Consider the following 19095-nt stretch of genomic DNA (forward strand, 5'->3'; position numbering starts at 1 on the left):
AGCTATCTAGTTGAAAGCCAGAAAAGAAAAACTTCACTACACACAGAACTCAAACCCCAGCTGTCTGAATAAGAGCCCTGTGTTTAATCCACCTGCCCATCATATGTTTCTGTACATAATTAGTCTTTGTCACTCTTTATACTACTGCTTGATGGATATACCTTTAGAGTAGTTGAAGCTGTAATCAATATGCCTAAGTACTTGTGCATACGCGTTTCGACTACAGAATTAAGTGCAATTTATTTATTTTACAAGAAGAACTTCTCCCATTACAACATCCTGAGGGCTTCTTGTTAGCAGCACACAGCCTATGTAGTTTGTATTCATGACATTTTCCATGAAACACTAAATGTGTTGAAATTCAAACTTCATGCACAATAGAAAACATCTCCTGTACTGGTGAAATATAACTTGCAGAAATTCCTTCAAACGAATCAGTTCATCTCTCTTTCAACCAAAAACTGAAGAAATTATCAAAATGATGATGACACGTTGAAGCTGTAGCCACATTATGACTAGTTGAAAAGAGGGCAAAAAGAGGTCTTGGGCATTCTGACTAAATATCAACCAGTTTTCAACTAGAAATCAACGCTGAAATTCAGGGTAGGGCTCACTGGGAAGCTTGCATCTACTCATGGAGGAGAGGTCACACGTTAACACAAGCATGAACCTGTAATCCATGAGTAGATGCACGCTTCCTTATGCACAGTGAAACAGTTGGTGTAGTTCTGTGGAAAGAAAATAGTTCTGACATGAAACTGCGCACAACAAAGTCTGTGGATTATCTTGAGTCATTGGTGTTAAGTTTTTCAAATGTATTTTTTGGTGCTTCGAGCACCACAAATCAAGTGTCATCTAATTCCATTATATTGAAGAGAAGGTAGACATCTCTATGGCCAATATCTCCAAAAACTCGGCAACTCACACCAGAACTACCCAGATGGATAGATAGCACTGCAAGTTTGAGGAAAAATATGTATTTTGGGGTGAACTGAATGAATAAAGTGTCATATGATGATAAAATTATGATAATTATGATGTTAATGCAAATTATACTACTTTTACTGATGACAGTGAGGATGAGTATGTTGGCTATAACGGCGAGGATCACAGTGATGACGACTACGATGATGATGATGATGAAAGTGAACCAGTCTACCAGCTAATGATGATGAAGATGACAGCACTGCTACTGCAGGTAGATGATGAGGATGTGGGACTGCTGTTCCTGAGGCTGATAAGAATCATGATGCTGAAGCAGATAACAATGATTATGGATGAAATTGTGAGGAAATTGATGATGAAGGAGGAAGATAATTATAAAGAAAGAGAGCTAGAGGAGGGTGATTATAGTGATATCATGATAAGGTGATGAAGAGGAGTATCAAAAATAATGAGAAGAAGATGAAGATGATGGTAGTGGTGATGATCTCTCATTCCTCTGCCTGCCCCCCCCTCCCCTTGTAGGGGCACCCTCACAGCTGCCCCTCCCATGTAGAGCGTTGCCTCGGCGACTGCCGGTTTACGTGATGACGTCGGATGTATATGAGCGCGGGCGGCGGGATCTCTCTCCCCTTTTACCGCCATCGGAGCGGAGTCTCTTTCTTCCCCGGGACCTCTTCACTGCGCAGAGCCGCCTCACCAGCCCAGCCTCCGGCCACAGAGCGAAGGTAAGACACCGACAGGACTTGGAAATGGCTTCGGCGCCAACGCCCCAAACTTGCGCGTCGTCTCAGAAGTTAAATTACATTTCGGCTGCTTGTGTTAGCAGCAGTATCGGAGGAGGACAGCTCCTTTTAGCTAATGCTAGTGAAGTCAGACAGCGGCAGCAGCCATTGAGACTGGCTCCACCATGATGTGTGTTAACGTTACACGCGATTAAAAAAAATAATAAAACAACCATTATCACGTATGCCCGCTTCTCGTGGCTCGTTTCGGCTATAATGGCATTGATAGAAACGATAAAACGCCGAATAATTCCTCCAATTATCGGTGTTTTTCGACATTTGTTGACACGTGTCTTGTATTTTTGGACTCACTTGACCTTATTTTTTGGAGGATGCTGTCCAGGGTGGGGAACTGTGCACGCGAGTCTGGACTTGAGGGCTAGCCGGTTATATTATATATGGAAAGCTGGCTGAAACATGGCACTGGAGCACCACTTCCTAACTGGCCCATATTTTCTAGTTTCAGCACCGTGTCTGTCGAAGCTGTTCCTCCCACTTGCTTCAGCCCAAAGTAGTGCGCATCAAGCTAGCAGCACACAAGCTAGCTCAACTAGCCAGCGCAGTGACAGGACCGGGCAGGCCGGCTAAAGTTAGCCTGTTTACTAGCCAGCGGCTTGTTTGTGGAGGAAGCGAGCGGACATTAGACAGTAAACCTTTCAACAGGTTGGCTGGCTCAAATGAAGTTGAAAATGCGGCCACAGAGTGAGCAGGCAGGCAACCCACCCACCCAGTGGCTTTTTGTCAGTCATTGATGGTTTGCTAGACTGGAGCGTGCAACACGTGGTCACTGGGCAGGATTAGGCGAAAAAGCCTGTCCCAGAAAGGAAAAGGTCTGCGTTTGGTCAGTCTGCTCTAGTAGTTGATGGTGTTGATGCCCAGATCTGAGAAAAAGAGAACTGTCTAGGTGCTGATTTAGTATTTGTTGTGTTTTGTGACAGGGCCATCTGATTGATAGGAATTTCTATTTGTATGCTTGGTAACATTCCAAAACTGAAAATGATCAGTTCAAGCTCTATTGCTAAATATATTAGATGTCTCATATCACTAGTCATCACTTGTACACCCTCAGATGTCAATGTTTGCCTCGAGCATTTTTCCTACATCTTCTTTGTTGAAATGACAATATTGCTTAGATATTAACCATAGCTGGGCAGTATATCTATTGTATTGTTATCATGATATAAGAGTAGATACTGCCTTGGATTTTGGATATTGCTTTATCATTTGGAAATAGGTTTGCTTGTTTTAGAGGCTACATAACTGTTAAGCGTTGTAATTTTTAGGGCTGTAACTAAGGATTATTTTTATTTTTTTAATCTGTTGTTCATTTGGTCTAAAAATTGTCAGAAAATTGTGAAAAATGTTGACCATTGTTTCCCAAAGCACAAGATGATGTCCTGAAATGTTTTTATCCACAACTTAAAGAAAAATGGAGTAAATAAACCTGAAAATATTCACATTTTATTAGGTGGAATCAGATTTTTTTTTCTTTGACAAATGACTCAAAGTGATTAATTATTTATCAGAATCGTTGGCAATTTGTCAATAGGATATCTATTGAGGTGTTTTGTCCTTGATATTTGATTTTGTCCCTGTTGGCCATCCCTGCATGTGTAGGTATTTAGGAATTTCTACAGTAACACATGACAAATGTGTACATAACTCAAAGCATCATCTTCATTGGTTTAAAGTACTAGAGCATGTGTCCTAGCTGAGCAGTTTGTCCACATTACGTTGCACTGCAACTATTTTTGTCCATTAAAAAGCAGCCATTGACCCCAACCTGAAACACCCTGTCATCACATTTTGCAACAACAGTAAATTTGAAAAATGTCTGCTGCAGCTAAGAGCTTTCTACAGTACTTTCTCATCAATAATTTGTCATAATAGAGAATACAAGAAGGCTTAGGATGTGGGTGTCATCTTACTTTAGATATTGCAGTGTCATATGGGATATATGTTTCTATTATTCGTGTGTTCTTGTTCACATTGTTGACTGAAAAGCAAAAGCTCTAAAGTGTCTCCATATTAAAAAAAAAAACAGAATGCAGCTCTGAATTGAGAAATGGGACATGATTAAAGGCACAAATCAGAGTCAACACACAGACAGCTCTCTTCATCAGTTATCCCCTTATGGTGGAAGAAACAATTTGATCTGCCACGTGACTTTGTTCTGAGCTCACTGAACTGTCACATCAGCTCTGGAGTTGAATAATCTTGCTGTATTAGCTGAATGTAGGCCAGCTAATATATAGAGAGATGGTGATGATATGATGGCTTTGCTGAAAGGGTATCCGTCTACTCATTTAAACAAAATCTTAGAGGCCTCCTCTTGGTTTCGGTTTAAATGGAGTCATGTGTGATTCCAGAGGTTGTGTGCCTTGGGTTGCAGAATCTTGCTGTTTAAGGGACAGACTTACTCCTGGGATGACAGGTGAATGCGATTAATGACTTGACAGGATAGCAAGCCAGCAGGAAGGTGGCAGTCAAAGACCAGGATTAGGAACCTTTGCCATAGTCTGTACCCTGCAGGAATGACATTCACCCTTTCTGCAGGTGATGTATGACAGACTGTGCTCTCCGGTGGTGCTGGATTTATGCTCAATTACATGATTGTGATTCAGGGTTTTGAACTGAATAATATGAGTGAATAATTTCTACATCTGATATATAACATATGACCACGCAATGCAAAAGTATAAAAAAAATCGAACTGTGGTAGACTTTCAACTAATGCATATATTTACCGATTAATCTGCCAATGATTCCCTTGATTAATTGTCTATAAAATGTTAGGAAACGGTGAAAAAATGTCTCATTATTTCCCAGAGTCCAAAGTCAGATCTTAAAACAGGTTGTTTTGTCCAAAATCCAAATATTCTTGTTACAAAAATAAAAGGTAATATTTTACTGTGATGACAATTGAGTAGAGACATTGCTGGGTCTTAATGGTGATCACATACAGGTATCTTTGGGTGTCCCATCTTTCCATCCTGCAGAATGGTCCAAGGCAATAGTTTGTGCAAAATTAAAAGGTTTATATTATAAATGGCAATATGCAGGAATAGATGTGAATATCTTTAAGCAGTGGCCCCATGGACCACCAAGCCTGTAAATTTGGCGGGGAAAGTACATTTTAGTGGCCCAAATGTAAACTTACGTAAAAACAATTCAGGAAAGGCAGTTTAATGCAAGTAAACACAATTCCTTAACAGTGACACTTGTAGTTTTCACTTTTCCCATGAATTGTGAAGTGTTTCCTGAAGGCGTCCATAGGTGTCATATTTTTAACCACCTACACTCCTTGCCTCCATTAACTCCTACAGTTTCATTGCCCTTTCAGTTTTTCAGTTCTCCTTTCAGTTCTTTAATGATTGTGTTAGCAGTTTGAGAAGACTTAGTAAACCAGTACTTCAGTAGCGATGACATATTGATAGCTAGTCAGTACTGTTAACTGTTGAATGTTTTGCTGAACTTGCAGTATGGGGATAAAGCTTGGTGGCCACAGGAGGCCACCTGCATGGAATATTTGGTGGCCAAAGATTAGGTTTGTGGTCCCAAAATCATGTAATGATTTACTCAGTCCATCTCACAAATTCCCACTCATGAATTGGTCAGTATTTGTCTTATTACCAGCACTCGGAAAACTACTTTTTTCCCCCTAAAAACTGCTAACATGAACAGCTGTCATTCTTTCAGCAGAATATATATATGTTACTACTACTTTGTCATCAGAGAATATGCCAGCAAAAGGTGGCCATTATTTCATTTGACATGGACATAGCAATAGCATTGGAACTGTGGCATTCAACTATACACAAGCACCAGATGGACTGTATTTAGTTTTTCAATTGAAACCAATTTACAGCACCTGTCCAATGGAGGTTTTAAAAAAAGTTAAATATAGAGGAAGCGGCACAAAAATCATATTAAGGTTTAAATAATTCTACAAAATGGATTTTGTATTTTTTTTATAATTTGATAGCAGCAAATCTGTACATTTAGTGGCATGATCAGCTGCTGCTTGTAAAACATCCAGGATGTAACAGTTGGACAGATGCTCCCTAGTCAGAGGGCTGCTCGGTCTTGTTCTCGGTTGTGATTGTTGTCTTGCTTGTACTCATTCCAGGGTTTGATATGATCTTTGGGAACTGTACTCTTGCTGGGCCAGTTTTGAGGGAGTGACAGACCTGGTGCTGGTATCATTTCCATGCCTCCTGAAGGGATGAGAGACAGGTGGAGCAGGGGCAACCCAAATGGCTAACAGAAGAATGCACTATAATGAGGCCTGTGCATAACCTATTAATGCGTCTGGGCCTTTGTTGTTTTAATGTTGCTGGAGGCAGCCCATATTTCAGGGCAACCAAACAAATTATCTCCAATAACTTTTGGTTCTATTCTGATCCAGTGCCAATATTGAAGAGTCCCATCACATCACGTGAGCTGTACATGTGGCTCTATTACATTTGAAAAAAGCATTTCTCCCAATCTACAAACCAGCACCACAAAGCTTTGGGCTTGAGTTACCACCACCTCAGAGATTGTGTGTTTTGACACCTTTGCCACATCCAGGTCATGATCTGTTGCCTCACTGTTACGGGCACCAATCGCCTGCGCTCTTCTCCCCTTTCTGTGCCTCTGAAAAGAATGCCATGGTAATCCATCTCTCTGAAGGGAAGACGGCTCTTGGGGTGGGTGAGTCACAGCCAGGGTTGATCCTCTCTGGACCAAGAAGGGGCTTCTTTTAAGTATGGGGCTGACTTATCCAAATCCAGGGTTTAAGAAAAATGGTCTTTGTTTACTGAAAGTAGGAAGTTTGTCTTGAAATGCATTGTACTGAGCAACTTAAGGTTGTCACAATTCCTGTCTAAATTATTCATTCAGTTTACACTCTTTATTTGGGAATTGATGTGATGGTGATGCAAGCATGCTGTGATCCAAGTATGGTTCATTGTGTGCTGCTTGTTTTGCCTCAGACTTCAGTGAAAACCTACAAAGGACTGATAAACAAAAAATGCTGATCAAGAACATTCCTGCCCAACATGATCAATATATTTCACATTTTGCTCTTTTGTGCTATTGGAAAACTCATAGGTTGCTTATCACTGGTCTTGCAGGATTTTCCTAAAATATGAAACAATGGCGCTGAACCGTAATTTTCCACTGTACCACCTATGTTAAATATTGGGAAAGTATTTTGGCAATAGATTATTTCATAAACCCCCAAATTCTAGGGAGACCTCTGCATGGGAGGTGAGTTAGGCTGCATTATTGGGGCAACTCCTTTTTAGCAACAGGTATCCTTTTAGGTACGTGTATTGATATGACAATAGATTAACAGCCCAGTTTTTTTTTTGATAATTTGAATGAGTGCCCTTTTCAGCTGCTATTTTTAAATTTTATTTATAGAAAAGGTTCTGCTTTGCTTTGATCTTCCACTGGATGCAGGCTGTCAGTGAAGTGTTGTTGACTGCCGCATAGGGTTCCTTTTTATATGCATTTTTTATGCATTTCCCCTTTGATGGTGGTAGTGCACACACAGCAGTATTTTGCAGGAGCAGGATTTCTTTTAATGCCCATTTTCATTTTTTATTTCCATCAAAATGGTCAGGATGATTTTTTTAAGTCTTTGAGTTTAAAGCCTTTATGTAAAATCTTGGTTATGTAATAAAGATCATGTAAAGTTCTGGTAAGGCTGTAGTTTTCCTGGTGCATTAATCTCAATGTAAAGTGTGGCAGACTGAACTGAAATTTTTTTTGGGAAGCAGTTGGCTATTGAAGTCAAGTACAATTAGCTGTTTTAGTAGTCTGTCTATGCAAAGGTCTGTGTGACCCCCCCCCCAATGCCTCAAAAACATTATTCTGATTAGAGAATAGAACCTAATCCATACTGAATATGTACACCAGCATTTTTTAAAGGTCTTCAGGAGTCTGTGTAGGCCTTAGGTGTAGGTTTAACAGATGCCAAACAGTGTCAAGAATTGGGAGTAGATTTTTCATACTTATTCATGAAGTCAAAGTAACTAGGGATGTCCTGACAATGTGTTTTTGCCCAGATGTGAGTCCTATTATATTGCTAGTCCTTTAATATTGTCTATTTGACAAATACTCAATTGGATCAGATAATTTTATTTACCTAAATGTTGTATCTGACACAGAAATAACAGCTGTAGTCTACTCAATCTGACACACCTTATTTTTCATAAGCCACTTGATCCAAATGATGGATGTCCGGGTTTAAAGATCTGAACTTTTTGATCTTAAATTATTAATGCAATTGAGAGTGCGACTCTTGGAATTGACGTGATATGATCTGGTAGAGAGTAGATGAATCACTCTGTTGGAGTTGTTGCAGGTAAAACATTCAGTCCTCTGACTGTACATTAGTGTTAACAGAAGCAGCAGCTGAAGCTTTCCTCACAAACATCTTTGACGAATAGACACCAGCTTGTAGAGCGCACACAAACAGTATAATTTTGGCCATCAAGTTACTCAGGGAATTAACATTAATCGGCGACAGCTGATGTGACCTGCCGCCAGCGCATTTGTCATTTTAAGTGGAGAAAGCGACAGTAAGCGCCAGCTAAAAATGAAGCTGTTACCTGAATGTTTTGTACACTGGGCTTTGATAATGATAAATGACATTGGGGCTTAGCAGATCTGTGTATTTTGCCAACCCAGGTGTCAGAACAGAGTCACTCGCCGCTGCAACCAAATAATTTCACACTCATTTTCACTCATATGTGCAGCGGAAATCTCAGTGTAGAGTGTTTGTGAAGCAGAGTAGCACTGCAACACCAGCTGAGGCTGAGGTGGACAAACATGGAGTAGAGTGAAGAAAGATGAGCTTATAATCAGCTTTATTTTAGGGATCCATTAAATTATGCCTGGATCTGCCCTGAAAGGATCGACTCTGACATCTCTAAAATTTAACTCTGGAAACTCTGGGGTGAAAACAATGGTCATGTAACATAATAAAAATCTGTAGAACTACTGAGGCACATCAAAGAGATGCTCAGCCATAATAGCTCAGATTGTTATGCTAAACTGCTTAATTTTGTCTGTCAGTCTTTATGTGTTGCTAACTTTAACATCAACCCTGTAGTACTCTAAGCATCTTAAATTTAGCATCGGGAGTTATTTGCAAATGTTGTATGACCCAGATCTGGTGACAGTGAAATGTTTGTCAGAATTAATTAGTTTGTCGTCCAGTATTTCTAAACTAATTGCTTTCTCTTCTCTCTCTTTAGCATCACTTGAGACTCAGCTAAGATGGCAGACATTGACAAGTAAGTACATCTTCTACCAGCATGACTCTCAAACACTATGCCTCTCTGCCAGCTGTCTTCTCTCTTGGTGTAATGCTTCTGGTCTCTGAAGTTGGCTTAGGGATGTTTGACAATTAAAGGGACCGTTCACCCTGAAATCAAAAATGCAGATTTTCCCCTGGCCTGTAGTGCTATTTCTGTATTATTATAAACACCAGATGTTAGAGATGTCTGCCTTCTCTCCAATATAATGGAGCTAAATGGCGCTCAGCTTGTGGTGCTCAAAGCGCAAAAAAATAAATTTGAAAAATTTAAAACCAGTCTCTTTCCAAAAACCATGACCCAGTTATTCAAGATAATCCACAGACCTTGTTGTGAGCAGTTTCATGTAGGAACTACTTTCAACTAATGGATGAGAAGCTTGTGCTTAAGAGAGCATGGGATGTAAGCATTAATGCCGCCCTCCTCGGCTGAGCTGTAACATTAGCACCACTGAGCTAGTTAGCACAGTGAAACAGATGGGTGGGTGCAACATGTTAGGATTATCCAAAAACCCTGTTGTGAGGAATTTCACGTAAGAACTACTTTCTGAGTAACCAGGTCATGATTTCTGGAACAAGACATTGCTGTTGAGTTTTTCAAATGTTTTTTGGCTCTTTGGGCGCTGTAAACGGAGTGCATCTAGTTCCATCAGATTGGTGAGACATCTGGCAGACATCTCTGTAGCTGATATCTCCAACACTCTGCAACTCAAGCCAAAAAAAATGTAAATGGATAAATAGCACTACAGGTGAGGAAAAAATGTATGTGCTTTGGATTTTGGAGGAACTCTCCTTTTTATGGAAAACACCTGTTGTGACATGACTTATTCAGGCGTAGTTAGATATACAACATGATTAAACCCATAGAGGTCCATGTAGCGGGCTCTCCCTCAATGATCCTTAATGGAAACAGTTGTTTACTAAAACCAGGGATGTTTGGGATGCCACACCCAGGCTCAGGTTGCATCGTCACACACTAAACACACAACATTTGAGTGATGGAGCTAAACATCGTGTCAACAGGAGTGACACTCCAGTGGTTGTCACACAGCACAGGGATGGATGCCGCCTCCATCACACACGTACCCCTCCACAGTTAGCCATCGATTTTCACCTCGTGCTGCAGACTGGCAGGAGGATGATAGGCCGTGCTGCTGAAGCTGTGTTGTGTTCAGTATTGAGCTCTCCTGCACTGCATCTTAAAGTAGGGTGTCATGTTTCAGTGCTTAGGACAGCATCATGGGTAAAAAAAAAAAGGAAAAGAAAAGCCTCCAGTTTTGATTAGTGCTGGAGTTCAGAGGTACCTTATTGTCAAGGAATATGAGTAAACTTTAAGGGAGAGTTCACCCCTAAATCAAAATACAATTTTTTGATGCATCGGGTATATAGAACTGTCCGTCTTCTCTTGCATGTAATGGAACTAGATAGCACTTCAATACAGTGGGGGAGATAGTTTGATAGACAGGAAATAGATCCTACATGAAACTGCTCAGAATATGGTCTTTGGATTATCTTGTAGCACAGTTTTATTCAAGAAGGCTGATATTTCCAAAACTCAGCAACTCACCAAAACAATTTTGACTGATAAATAGCACTACAGGTAAGAGGAAAAATAAGTAATTTAGACTTTGTGTGATCTGTCCCTTAAGAATAAACAAATTTTCCAGCACAATTTATTTTCAGTGTCACCAATCAGTTATGTTTTTTAGAAATAAAAAGGGATTTAACATTTGGTTGCTTGCTAAAGCAGCTGGCAGCTTGGATAAAGCATCTGGCAGCTTCACCCTAAACATGCCAGAAGTAGTTTGGTGGTCGGTGTTAATTCTGTGCAAACGGTCTGAAGTGTTTGTGTTTTGGCTGACCTTCCCTTCTGCCTTCCTCCCCCTCTGTGTCTCCCTGAGCAGCAAAGACCAGGCTGAGATGGACCCGGCAGATATGGAGGATGTGGAGGAAGTGGAAGAGGAGGAGACGGGAGAAGATGAAAACAGCAAAGGTACATCTCTGCAAAAAATTCTGCAGTATAGATTTTTGACAGTATTGTTGCTCATAATGTAATTACAGGTATTGAGGGTCTGGTGTTAGAATGCAACAACCATTTCACATGGTCAAAACGTGCAGAATAGAATTCGTATTTGTACATGATGAAATGTTCTAAACCAGAGCTTTTGCGCAAATCGTTAAGTTGTGTAAAGCGTCATTTCAGTAGGAGAGTAATGGCCTGAACTGTGTCCCTCTGCCTGGTATTTAAACCGAGCAGTTATTTGCATGACATGATTTTGAATTATAGTTAAGTGCTGGGAGGCACTAATCCGTTTATTTTGGGATCTTGATGCTGTTTATGCATCCTTTGATGCTCAATAAATGATTCAGACAGTTTTTTCATTTATTAGCCTACTCCCGGCTGCTCACTGTGGTTAGATATAGATAGCTATTTGGCCTTTTCTATTTATAGCAAGTTTGAATAGTCTTTTTTTAAAAAAGCAGACTTGAAAGAAGGCTCGTACTGACTGCCTACGACTGATCTGTCACAGCGACCACACTCTCAGGAAAGCCTTACATGAGGTATTGGAAGCTGCAGGGAGATTATAAATGCATGAGTAATACACAGTTCCAGCTTGCCAACGTTAACATACAGTGCAAACTCTTGTTAAGAAACCTGACATACCACACATCAAGGCTGCTGTGAGACGCCAGGAACAAACTCAGTGGGACCCACAAATCGCAGCTCAGCTCCAAAGCTTCATGAAAGTGTGTTCTTGAAAAACAAAAGGTGAAACTATGTCTGCTGCCACCTCAGTTTAAATTATACAGCAACCTACATCCTTAATTTTATTAACTGTCACTTTCAGATGACGTTGCTCCTCATTTTTTGAAAATAGGAATATATAAATGCTCTACCTAGAAATGCATAGGTGGTACTGGGCACAACACTGGCAGGGTTATTGGTATCATAACCTAACAAATGTTTGTACATTGCCCCTCTATAAATAGTGGCTCTTGAGGGTCGGACGTGAAAACCAGGCTAGGCTGCAACTAACAATTATTTTCAAGTTGAATAATATGTTATTTTCTTAATTGATTAGTTGTTTGGTTGATAAAGTGTCCAAAAATGGTAACAAGTGTAGATCCTGTCTTGTTTTGCTCACCACCAAATGGTATTCAGATTACTGTCATAGAGGAATGAGGAACCCAGAAAATCTTCACATTTAAGAAGCTGAAATCAGACAACGTTGAATCTTATAGAAATAATTAAAACCGATTAATCAGTCATCAAAATAGTTGGTTTGATTAATTGATTAGGCCTAATCATTTACAGTGACTTTTAAATTTAACATCACTGCACATGTATATACAGTAAAGACTGTACCCATTGATAACGGAGCAGTCCAGTATCAAAGCCTGAAAATACTCCCAAATTAATGCATTCACTGACAGCTGTGGACACAACAGAGGAGTAGTAGCTAAGCCTTCTCTATTTGCAAAGTTGTCTGGCTTGTGATTTGGATTTTTTTTCTTAAAAAATTAACTGGTTAGTTTCCAGTTAATGGGTGTTGAGCTATGAAAAGCAAACTTAACTGAAAACTGAATATCATCTAAGTTTCAAGAGATTTAAAATGGCTCTCTAGGCAGGTGACAAAAAGGTGAGATACTTGTGTAGAACAGTATCTCAGGAGCATGCTTTAAGTTATATTCAAACTAAAATCTGTCTTTAGGCATCACACACTCACTTTGATGTTACCTCATTGATGCAGGAAAGCAGCTATGGTCTGCTAGAATACTTCTGCACTGGGTCCAGATATGAAGTAGAAGTTGGTAATGGTTTTTTTGATGCCTTTCCTCTTCTCTGAGCAAATATGTAACTGCATGGTCATCAATATTGCATCAAAAAGACAACTGACCCTGTGGTGGCTGACCCTCACTGATGTATCAGCCAGAAGAATCATTTTGTATCAAAGCCTCCAGTCAATAGCTTGTGTTATGTGAATTCAGACAAGCATAGGTGTATTTATTTGACTGGATGTGGAGCCTCGGACAGCTGCTCAGTGCTAGCTGGTAACACATTACAAGCAAAATGCCCAGGATGTGCCAACAGAGAAAAGTGACTTCCAATCTTTTTAATCTTCTCACCTGCCGGCAGCGATCTGACTGAGCTTTGATAGGTGCAAGCAATGTGTCGGACACTAGGATTGTACCATCTGTCACCTGTCTGGTTGCACAAAGGAAAAGCACCCTTTATTGCTGGCTGCCACCTCTTGTGTCTGTGCAGCATTGGCAGAATACACATATCAACAATTCTTCATTCAGTGTTTGCCTTATTTACTTAAAATCACAGCAGAAGCAAACAGCAGGAAACAAGTGAATGATCTGAGCAGGAAACTGCTCTCACATTCTGCTCCACCCTGCTCACTACTCTGGTAAATATACACAGTGCTTTGTGTGCAGAATACCTCAGGATGCCTCAGATATTTGAGGGGGGATCAAGGCCTAATACTGCCTAAAACAAATTAAAGTGGCATTTATGTGCAGTTGGTGATACTGATCCATAATCTGGGGGGTCTCAATTGTTGATTTGACTTTTAATTTTAGGGTCACAATTCCTTTTTTATGTAAACCTTTTTTCAGCACTGATGGCTAACCCATTGTTAGATTATTGAGTCTTCTTTTGTCAGATCAATAGATCATTGGTTGTATGCTCTGACATTTTAATTTTAAAAAGAGGCTACATTGTATAGAGTCTGATATAACCGCTATATAAATTTTGGGGGGAACGTACCATGCTCTAAATGGTCAAATTTGAATGTGATCAAAATGTAATAGTAACTTATTTCACCAGTCAATGGGAATGGATTGTTAACCACAAACTAAAACACCACATGTTTCTGTATTTGAGATAGTATGTCTCCTCACAGTTCCTAAAAGGCAGGAGTTGTTGACAAAGTTACACAAACTGTTGCTGCTGGTCATTGGACTAAGGTTACTTCTGAATGTCTATTTTATTACTAAATATCCTAATAGACTTTTCATGATAACCATATTGCTATGAAATGGTGGGGTAAATGCAGGTGTTACCAATGATGCTAATGAAGGTTTCTTTCCATTTAGCTTAGGGGGGAAAAGATTGAGGGGTTAATATTCCACAGCTCTAACCAAACCTGACCTCACTATCCAACAGAAATACAGAACTGATTGAACTCTTCAAGTGTTTATTCATTCAGAAATATACCTTAGCTTTTATAGAGCATTTTGCATATGAATTCATATCAAATGCATTGATATAATCTTTCAAATCTGTTATTGTAGCTGATATTTATTGGATTATATACACAGATGGTGATATAGCTGGATATTAGCCTTTTTTCCTTTTGGACCTGTGGAAGTAGGTGGGGATGGAGTGTGGAAAAAAACTGGGCGAATCACAGATTTGCTTTTGATTCTGATCGATGTAGAATCAAAATTGTGACACCCCCTCATCCAAAACATGAATTTGCTAATTTGAGCAAAGCATTTATCTAATAAAACTTCCTAGGGTCCCACTCCAGATCAGGTGTCATCAAAATATAAGCGGAAAGGCCTTTTCATGCTCCTGAATTGATTTTTACTGTCTTCATATTGCACTTTTGACCATGCGTATGCGTTTTTGTCCTCAGCTCGTCAGCTGACCGTGCAGATGATGCAGAATCCACAGATCCTGGCTGCGCTGCAGGAGAGGCTGGATGGTCTGAATGGCTCACCATCGGGGTACATGGAGAGGTGAGACATGATCTATATTTGGTGATACATTAATCTTTGAACACATTTATGCAGTTTAACCCCTTCCACAGTTGTCATAAAGCAGAGTTGAATGTTCAGAATCTGTAAGGGCTAGGAAGATGTTGCAGCTTATACAATAATAAACATTGTGGCATAACATTTTCCATAATGTTTATATAAAATTGTGTGCAGTATAAAACAGAAAATTAATGTAAAAGGTTTGCTCTTAATCAGAAACTTTCTCAGTAACTTGCACACAGGTTTTTTTTTTGTGTTTTTTTTTTAAACCACACTGTTGAATCCTGTTGCTGAGGGCTATCAGTCGTAGGTTGTAATCATTTGCTCGCACTTGGGTGGTAGGTGGATGTTTTTGCTTCTCCAGTTGCATACTTACATGCTAATTGGTTTCCCAAGCGGTGACTGTGCCTTGTTGAGTTGCAGTGCTTTTATGCAAATCAAGTTCAAACAAAGTTCGGTCATATTACAGTTTAGCAGCAATATTCTAGTAAAAGATAAAACCACTGAATCCAGAGTGAGGATGCATTTATATAGCCATCATTCAATTCACCATTGAATGCTGAGCCCATAAGGAAACCTCACTGAGGTTTCATTGTGCAACTACTGAGCTGCTCACATGAGAATAGTGTCAAGTCTCAGCCCACGTTAGGTCAATTACTAACCATCTCAATAGCAGAGAAACTGGCGTAGCTTCACAGGCTTTAGTTTGTATAGAGCAGCTTAACAGGCAGTCACTCAGCAGCTTGTTTGATACACAGCCATTGTTTAGCTTAGTTGACGTAAAGAAAACAGGTCAGCAGAGGTGACCTGAGAGTACAGGCAAAAGGGTCTGCCGATGAGTCTTCAGTGACGTTTCCCGACTCCGGAGATGTACAAGTCCTGAATTGAGGGCACCAGTGGTTTTGTCTGCAAGTAGCCCACACAATGTCTCATAGCCTGCAGTGAGACCAGAGACTGTTTCAGAAAGATGTTGTCATGTGGCAGTATTCTTCACAATCAGACATCTTTGGTGAGAAGTCACAAGTCTTATGGGCAATCACAAACAACATACTAACATATCATCTTCTATTCCCTCTTAAACATGGATGTGTACAATTGCCACTACTTTTGAGCAGAACCATAGAGAAGAGGCAAGTCAACTCTTTAAACCAAAACAGAAGATGCATCAGAATGCTTTATGTTAAAATCACATTTTTTTTCTTTTGGGGGAGGATACCCCCAGATACCCCTACAGAGGATCAGTTTACAAATGTATAACCTTATCCATAGACAATTTTAGATTTTTTGTCAATGGATAAATATAACAAGGCTGTAACAGGATAATGGATATCCAACTGTAGCAAATGAGAGGAAAGTATCACTGTGAGAGGAGGAGGGCCTATATGGACACTAATGCTGTCAAAAATACAGATATATTGATTTTAAGATTTGGAATGCTTGAAGTACTTGTTATCCCTGATTGATACTCCGGTACAAGCTGTGGTTTCTCGCGCTCTCAGCGGCTCATTGCTCCAGCTGAATATCCGTTGTCATGGTATGGGCTTTTTCCATTCATCTTTTAATACAAATAAAACATTTTATATTCTCAGTGTTGTATTGCATATTGATATCAACTGATACCCATAACACTTGCAGAAGAATGAAGATATTTGTTTTGGTGAAACAGATAAGACTATTGCTCCTGTACTAAACATTTACTTGAGTGGGTGAATATTTTGGCAATCAGTTATTTTGTGTCTTACAATTGTACTTTGGATCACAGTGGGCGCAATTGGGACTTTATTGACGCAGACTAAACACTTATCCAAAGTTTTAACTTGCCACCTGGCATGAAAAAGTCAAAGAGGGGCGTGAGTGCTTTTTATAGGCATCGTCATCCTCGTGGAGGAACTCGATGCACCAGATTTGACTAAAACGTTCAAATAAGCGAAGAACTGAACAGAGGTACAGATGGTGATGGTAGCCTCTGAGATGCTGTGCGAATGTAGTCGTGTGTCTTGGCCACGGGGCTGCACCACCCACTGCGCCTCTTCTCAGCAAAACCCTCAGCAAGCAGCTCTTTGATCAACTTGTCAAGTATTTGGCAGTCACCAACAAACTCACCAGTTACAACATCCCAACACTTGGGACCAAACATGCATTCCCTTGCCAGGATAGTGCAGGCGTTTGGAATTTACCACACTGCAGAGAAACTTAAGTGTGTGCAGCCTCACTACAGCTCTCAAAACCTGGTGACCATCATCATGTCAAAATTACTGCTCAAGAAGGACAGTCTGAGGCTCCAGACAAAGAAATTGTATTTCATTCATATTTGTGCAAAATGAATGTTTAAAGAAACTTTTGTAGCATTGTAGCTCTTTTAGTAGTTTCACATGTAAACATTATTTTCAATTCTAAAATTGATGATACTGAATAGCTGATACTGATAGTTACTTGCTTCTCAATGCTGAAACCGCTAAATATTTTAAAAAGTAGTTCATATAACTTGTATTACACGCACACCTGAGGGTAAGAAAGGCTCAGGCGTAGTGAGCAAAGATGGATGATTTGATCTCCCATAGCTTTGACTGAACCAAATCTGACATCACTGTAACAATAACAGAGAAGAACAGTTCTGACTTTTCAAATATTCTTTTTTTCTTGTCAGGTACAATACTTTTACAGCTTTTGTAGAGCATTTTGCCTATTAAAATTGAATGTGCTAACCAACTGGCAAATCGGATATTATTATAGCCAATTCCTATAGGTTACAGTTTTATTATTAGAATAAGAAATAATGATTTATAATTTGTGTATCCCTAACAAAATGCTATTAATTTAACCTATATTTATACAGGCAAAATTAGAGCTGTTCCAAAACATTTTTTTCCCCATTCAAATACCTGAAATTTGTACTTTGACCGATACAGAGTATTGAACCAATACCAGTGTGTTCTTTTTTTCTGTTTACTACTAACGCTGTAAGGACTTAGTATGATTGCTATCATTGGTGTGTGGCCTGGCTCAGGTTAAACTCTCTGTAGCTCATGAACAAATAAGAATGAATGCCATATAACATGACTGAAATGAAATCTTAAAGCTCTACAATGTAACCTGTAGTTGCAGGTATTGTCTATCAAGGACTCTATACTGACTGGAGCAAAGTTCAATTTTGGGACTATTTGTCCTAAATAACACAATCTTGTGAAGCATACTGAAAGATAAATACAGGCTTTATACAAGTGACAGAAGGCCAACCTACATTCCGGTCACAGGTTGCAGTGACGCATTAAAGTCAGAGCTGAGATATAAAACCTTTTAATACTGCTGTAGTCCAGGACTGACGAGATTGTTAAGGTCGTAGTCTTTGCTTGAGTCGCTTGTCTATACAGAAAGATTTGCTCCGAAGGTTTCGCTCACAAGTATTTAAGGCATCAGTATAGAATTTAAAAGAATGTAGAAAGTTCTCTGACAGTATTTATTTTTTTTAAATCTTATAATCTTGAGGAACCCACGGCAGGAACCAGGCCAAGCATAACCCAATAAATCTGTGTGCAAGTACAACATCATTTCTTCACTTTGCTGTTAAATGAAGCAAATCTCAATAAATGCAGTTCCTGGCGTAGTTTCAGTTTGTTTATAGTGTGCATCTAGAAGGCCACCCTGACTTACTGGAGACCCTCTGGGGAGAGTTGCTCGGTTCTGAAGCTCTCAACAGATTAACTTCTGAGGCGGGGGTCCTCTTGCTCCCCATCAAGCACATTTTGTCCTAGGTTTTTAAATTTGGAAGCGTGGAAGCAAAGGAAATGCATGTTCACAAAATGATGAATATATCTTTAAATTGTGTATGTAATTGTACAGCCTTTTTATATAATTAAGTTGTTTTCATTTGATATTGTGTGTACTTTTACTGTGCTGAAATGAAGATCATTAGTGTATATTGTTTTGCATGATTGGCAAAAAGTGTAATTGTTTCTAATTTGCAGTAAAAGGGCAGAGTGAAATGGAAAAAAAATCAAACATTTATGCCAGGAGTTTTCTGTAATTGTGATCACATGTTCTCTGTTCATGTCTGTCATCCCACAGTTTACCAAAGGTTGTAAAGAGACGTGTAAACGCCCTCAAGAACCTGCAGGTCAAATGTGCCCACATTGAGGCAAAGTTCTACGAAGAAGTACATGAATTGGAGAGAAAGTATGCAGCCCTCTACCAGCCCCTCTTTGACAAAGTACGTCATTCATATGTTCTTTGTGTCTGCAGCTATGTTTCTGTACACCACATTGAGTTAGAGGTGTCTTTCAATATTTGGCT

At 39.6% G+C, this 19095-nt stretch overlaps 1 protein-coding gene across 3 annotated transcripts in view; it reads left to right on the top strand.

The window, feature by feature from the left end:
- The first annotated feature begins 1550 nt into the window (after positions 1-1550).
- nap1l1 (nucleosome assembly protein 1-like 1) overlaps positions 1551-19095 on the top strand; it is a 32255-nt gene continuing 14710 nt past the window's right edge. For all 3 annotated transcript variants that reach the window (XM_084710569.1, XM_084710567.1, XM_084710568.1), the window contains exons 1-5: positions 1551-1670; positions 8978-9016; positions 10941-11029; positions 14685-14787; positions 18871-19012. In XM_084710569.1, coding sequence (XP_084566695.1) covers positions 9000-9016; positions 10941-11029; positions 14685-14787; positions 18871-19012 — 351 coding nt within the window. In that variant the 5' untranslated portion in view covers positions 1551-1670; positions 8978-8999. The remainder of the gene's footprint in view (positions 1671-8977; positions 9017-10940; positions 11030-14684; positions 14788-18870; positions 19013-19095) is intronic.

The sequence above is a fragment of the Lutjanus erythropterus genome, chromosome 22, assembly GCF_056507025.1.
Source record: "Lutjanus erythropterus isolate fLutEry1 chromosome 22, fLutEry1.hap2, whole genome shotgun sequence".
Classification (NCBI taxonomy): Eukaryota; Metazoa; Chordata; class Actinopteri; order Lutjaniformes; family Lutjanidae; genus Lutjanus; species Lutjanus erythropterus.